At 49.1% G+C, this 6,159-nt stretch overlaps 1 protein-coding gene across 1 annotated transcript; it reads left to right on the forward strand.

The window, feature by feature from the left end:
- The first annotated feature begins 4,118 nt into the window (after positions 1 to 4,118).
- On the forward strand, positions 4,119 to 5,054 carry LOC135895369 (olfactory receptor 51G2-like). The gene has a single exon (XM_065423461.1). The coding sequence runs from the start codon at positions 4,119 to 4,121 to the stop codon at positions 5,052 to 5,054; it is 936 nt and encodes a 311-aa protein (XP_065279533.1).
- The last annotated feature ends 1,105 nt before the right edge of the window (positions 5,055 to 6,159 follow it).

Raw genomic sequence — 6,159 nt, forward strand, 5'->3', positions numbered from 1 at the left:
CTGGCCAGGAGGGATTTTAAAGTATTGTACACAGGAGGGTTGTTACCCTTTCCTTTATAGTTATGACGGGACAGATTAGGGTTTTGTGTGGCCCTGGCTCAACCAGGAAAACTGAGGTGCCCTTTCCATCCCTTCTGCAGCCCCCCTCCTTTTGGGGAAATGGGGTAAAGGGTGCAGGAGATTGCACCCGGCACTCCTGCCAGGGAGTGGGATCAGGGAAAGCGATCAGATGGTGGGGGCTTATTCCACTTTCCCCACCCAGCGATTATGAGATTCTGAGCTTGCCCTACTCCTACTGCCCAGGGCTATTCCAGTGCCCCGACCCACTCTTCGGCAGCCGGGGCGGGGAGGGGCAGTGCCCCCCCCCCCCCGGACCTTGCTTCACCGCAGGAGTGGCAGGTGGGTGGAACGGAGCAGGGTGACACCATTGGCCCAGGACCAGTGGCTAATCCACTACTGGCCCAAACCTGCCCCCATGAGGCACACCCCCATCTGGGGCGAGAGACCAGGGAATCAGTGCTCCGGACCGGCAGGAGAGGGATACAGCTGGGCACCAAACTGGAGTCGGGAGTCCCAGCTGGTGGATTGGGCTTGGATGGTAAGTGAGTGAGCCCTGGCCCCCCAGGCCCACCAATGGCTACACCCCTGCTTCAACCCAGCCTTGTTTCCCTGTGTCTCTGAGAGCATCTTCCCATCTGTTTGCTCCTTTCTTGTGGAAGCTGAACCCCATGTGAACCTAGGCCCTGTCACCATAGTGCTCTGTGCTCAGTAGGTTACAGGGTGAGGTGGGAAGCTGACCTTTGCCCTCAGACTACTTTCTGACAGCCAGACCATCTAAGATGATGCTCCTGTGTCTGTTCTTCCATTGTTTGCAATGGCTTCCAAACACCGGTCTGGTGATTGTGCTGAAACTCCCAACATCCTTGTGACACTCCCACAGTCCCCTCCGAAATCCTCTTCCTTATTCCTTGTTCCTCATGGAGAAGGGAAGGGTCCTCCCCTACTGGAAGGATCCAAGGGAAATTTCCATGTAGGGAGCCTTGTGGAATCTCCCTTCCCTGGCCTGCACCCGGGTTTGTAATGCAGGAAAGGGGCTGCCAGGGAGTAATCAGGCCCCATATTATTATTCTATTTTATTTTATTTTAGCAAGATCACAGCTGTGATGGCATCATCATTACCACTGAGCCGCCCTCAAAGTAGCCATGTCACTAATCAGAACCATTCGAACAGCGATGACAAGCCCAGATTCCAGGAATAGAGTCTGCAGCAGAGCTGGTGCTGCAGTCCAGTTGTGTAGCATCACCATGTGTCCCCTGTGATTTTGCATCCTGAAGTTTGCCATTGGCCGTGACGGGGGTTACAGCTGGTGCACAGGAAGCCAAGCAGCTGAGATTCCCTGAGGGCAAAGTGGCCCCCAAGGGAATGTGCGAACATGCTTCATAAAGACAGTTGCCTCCCTATCAGAACAGATACTGCCTGCTGCCTGTGCTACCTCTCCGATGACTCCTTGTCCTTTAGAGTGAAAACCTCTAGTGTTAGCGGCTCCTCTTCTAGCAGGAATTGGGTACGTTGGCAGGTTTCACTATCTTTAAAATGTGAATTGAAGGGTAAAGGCTGCAAACTGTTTAAATCTGAAGATGTTCTGTGCCACCACAGCGAACTCAGCTGGGCTGTCAGAGTGACTCCGTAACAGGGGTAGGAGGACAGGCAGCACTAGGTAGCTTAAGAACCCCTCCCCTGCATGTGCCCAAGGTGCTCAGTGCGTTATTCAAGTTACACAGAAACCGGAGCTTGGAGTGTTAAAACCCCAAAGCCCCAAGTCAGGATTTCTCAAGAGGTCCCATTTCTACAGGTGCCGTGAGCTCTGGGCACGATCCTGCAAGGGGCTGAGCGAGAGGAGACCCCACGGAATGTCAGTGACTTGTTCCCAAATCTATTCGGGTTTATTTGCTCCTGGAACTTTAATCAGCAAATGCTTTTTCAAAGCTTTTATTCTCTGGCTTGATTGTGAAGGCAGGAATTCAGAGCTGCATTGTTTTGTGGTAACAGGTCCGAGAGGGCATATTTTTGCCCTATAGTTACGATAGTTCCAGGGCTACCGGCATCTCTTCCCCCTCTCTGGTCTCTGAGTGCCAGATTTCAGGCCTTGTAGCCTTCCTGCTCATGGGGTGGAATCCCTCCATTCTCCCACCCTCAGACTGGGCACTGGGCTACAGCACACTGTGGGTCAACTGTGCTTGCTGAGCAGGTCCAACTGGGTTCAGCACCTGCAGTTGACATGTGTGTACTAAGGTACAGTTGTGTAAATCTAAGGTCAAAACTATTCATTGTAATACAAATATTACAAACCAAACTTTCATGCCATGCCTGTATATCAAAGGCCACCAGCAGAGTTGTTGGAATATCTGCAGGAAGGAGCAGGGGTAACTTTACTGCTTAATGGCTTTGGCTTTGGAAAGTGTTTCAGAAATGCTCCATATACTGTTTGCAATGGGTTTGTGCTATTAACTCTTTGTTCCGTGGACATTCGTGTGATACTGTCTCCTGGTAACGGAGTAGAAGCTGTTTCTAACACTTACATTCAGAGTCATGCACTCAATAAGTCTGCAAGGCTTGTGCAAGACTTTCCAAAAAGTCATGGTCTGTGTTCCAGCAAAGAGTTTAGCTGAGGTGCAGGAAAGGGGAGTGGTATAGTGGTTGTATGTAATTGACCCCAGTCACCAATTACATGAGCATGGCTGAAGTAACGAAAGCTTATGCTCAAATAAATTTGGTTGTCTCTAAAGTGCCACACATACTCCTGTTGTTTTTGTACACTTAGTGGATATTAGTGCAATACCAGTGTTTGAAGTATTGACCCATTTGTGAAGCCAACTCCTCCCCTGCCGAGCTGAAATAACTGTCAGTGTCAGCTTGTAATTTTCCAAATATCTACAGACTGTTTCATGGGCAGAGGATGCAAGTCCCAGGGGTATAAAGAGAAGCCTGTAGGATGATCGAAGGCTCTGCATTCCATCAACATTAGCCAGGCAAAGCACTTCAAGTTCTCTTGGAGGGATTCTTGAGGGGTCAGAGAATATCACTGGGAGCATTCGGTAACGGTGAGTTAGTAGAGCCTGGTTCTGATTGAATTTACACATGAAAGTCTGTCCGGAGGCTATTGATATCACTGTTATTGAATTAAAAACCTGACCCTAAAAATGTATCCCATATGCTGGAAAGACGCAGCTGCATGACCTGGACTGTCAGGGGCGCACAAAAAAATAATTCATATAATGAAGCTATAAAAGACATTTAAAAATAGCTTCAGTGCAGGACAGATAAATACAATGACCGTTTTCACCATAATCTTGCCATATGTTTACACACATGGCATGATACAAGGGGCCACGCTCAGAAGTGGAGGGCCAGAAAGGGTGTCTGTGTGAAGGGTGTAACAGGGTTCAAAGGAGTACTACAGAAATTCATAGGTGATGGATCACTTGATGATGACCTGTTCTCCTCATTCCCTCTGGGGCACCTGGTATAAACCACTGTCGAAGACAGATGGACCTTTTGTCTCACCCAGTATGGCCACTCTTATGTTTGTATGTTCTAAGGTCACAATGGTAAAATCATACAGTGTTCAAGTAGGCTGTGGAATTCACAGACACAAGATATCAATGTGGCCAAGAGTTTAGCAGGATTCCAAGGGGGACTGAGTAATCTGAAAATCCAATTACAGTAGAGGATTGTTTTTAAAAACTTTTGGAGAGGCTCTAAACCTTCCTGATTTACACCACTAAGTATTTCTAACTAGTGGGTATCAGGGGGAAACTCCCTGGGAGCAGGTTATCTGTTATCTCATAGCTGTCTATTTCAGGGCTTCCTCCACCTCATCTGAAGTATCTGGACATGGCAACTGGTTACTGGGGTAGATAGACTACAAGTCCGATCCTGTCTGACTAATCAAATCCATGTAAATCCTAGAGTATGTTTTGCTTATCTACCTTGAGGTCTGGGAGTCTGTAAGCTTGCACTGAGAGCAGAATGATTACTTGCTAAATATCATCTAATCTTCTCTTACTTTTCATTTAGAAAGGACATTGCAGAACTCCGCGGACCTGCCCAGTACATTATGTCATCTCTCAATGACACAAAATTAAAATCTGTAATATTCCTTCTCACCGGGCTACCGAGTCACGGGGACGCACATCTCTGGATTTCTATCCCCTTTTGCTTCATGTATGTTATTTCAATAATAGGAAATTCAGTCATTGTGTTCATTGTAAAAACAGATCCAAGCCTCCATGAGCCCATGTATATTTTCCTTTCCATGTTGGCCATCACAGACCTTGGCATATTGATAACCACCATACCGACGATACTGGGCATATATTTGTTTAACTCTAGGGAGATCAGCCTCGATGCCTGTTTAGCCCAGCTCTTTTTCATCCACTTGCTTCATTGCATTGAATCCTCTCTGCTGTTGTTGATGGCTTTTGACCGCTTCATCGCGATTTATAACCCGCTGCGATATCCTTCCATCTTAACCCTGCCGAGAATAGCCATGATGGGACTGGTGGCTGTGCTAAGAGCGATGGTCATAATACTTCCACTTCCCTTTCTCCTGAAACAGTTCCACTACTGTCGAGCCAATGTCCTCTCCCATTCCTACTGTGTGCACCGGGAGGTCATGAACATGGCTTGTTCAGATATCACAGTCAACATCATCTATCGATTGTTTACTAAACTCTTAACAATGGGGTTGGACTCTCTGCTCATCTTCCTCTCTTATGTGATGATCCTCAAAACAGTGCTGAGCATCGGATCCCAAGAGGAGTGCCTGAGGGCTCTGAACACCTGCGTCTCCCACCTCTGTGCCCTCCTGCTCTTCTACACACCAGAGATCAGCTTGACTGTGGTACACAGCTTTGAGAAGGGCTTTTATCCCTTACTTCAGATTGTCCTGGGCTACATCTCCCTGCTTCTCCCCCCGCTGATGAACCCAATTGTGTACAGCGTGAAAAGCAAACACCTTCGCGTGAGGATAATCAGGGTTTTCATGAAGTGAACGGTCAGTTCACCACCTGGGTCCAGTGACATGGGAGACGAAAAACATGGGCCACCTATTCTGTCCTGGACCTTTGCATCCGAGATGACATGAGTTACTGATCTCCACTATATAGAGAGGTTCAAACAGCGTCTAGGGCTGGTGAGTGGGGACAGGGATTGTGAAGGAAGACCGGACATTGGGGGAGGAAGACCAAGGCAGGCATCAGCATTTACAGAGTGACTTTTTGTGGAGAGCCTGGGGATCCGTGGGATGTTGGCCCAAAAAGAGCCATATTCATGGCCACTCCAACCCCACAATATCTGTTAATAGTGAATAAAGAGAGGGGATGTGGATGCTGTTTCCCATTACACCTGGCTTGTCACTGTCCCATGTCTGGCTAAACATCCAAGGACTATGAAAAAAGCTGCAGAGCTGTTCTGCTGTAGCAGTCCTGGCCATTTCTGACTTCAGCATGACCCATGGGTACTGCACCAGCTGGGGACCGGGGCTATTCAAGGGACATGGTCACTCAGATTTCCCCTGCACATGCAGTCTGGTGCTTCAGACTGAGTGGTGTCAGGGACATGATTAACACAGGAGCGCCAGGAGAAACCAATCAGGCAACCCCTCCATTAATGGCTTTGCACACAGCACACCTGCTCAGTCCACTCCCCACTGAGGCAGGGCAGAGCTGCATGTGTGAGTAATGGTCTGACACACAGGAGTCCAGGTAGGAGACTCAGGCCGAGGTTCCCTCCCCGTGCGCTCCATTTGTGCTGCCCCAGCAATGCGAAACAGAGGAAACTGGCCCCAGCTCAGGCCCAGCTAGCTCCTATCCCAGCCCAGCCCATTCAGTGTAGGGTGACCAGCTTTTCAAAAGGCAAAAGTGGGACACAGGCAGGGAGCCACATCCACTCAGTGACCCTGACCCCTTTCTCCCCCTTGAGGTCCCACTCCCTGCTCCTCATCTTCTACTGAAGCTCCACCCCCTGTCCAGGCCAGAAGCCAGAGCCAGGCCATGGAAAGAGCTGATCAGGGAACCAGAACCTCTGTGAGGAGCCGCAGATCCTCCACCTGCCTTGGGCAAGGGGGACAAGAGAATGCTCCAGCCTATGTCTCTGCC

Source organism: Emys orbicularis, chromosome 1 (assembly GCF_028017835.1).
Source record: "Emys orbicularis isolate rEmyOrb1 chromosome 1, rEmyOrb1.hap1, whole genome shotgun sequence".
Lineage (NCBI taxonomy): Eukaryota > Metazoa > Chordata > Testudines > Emydidae > Emys > Emys orbicularis.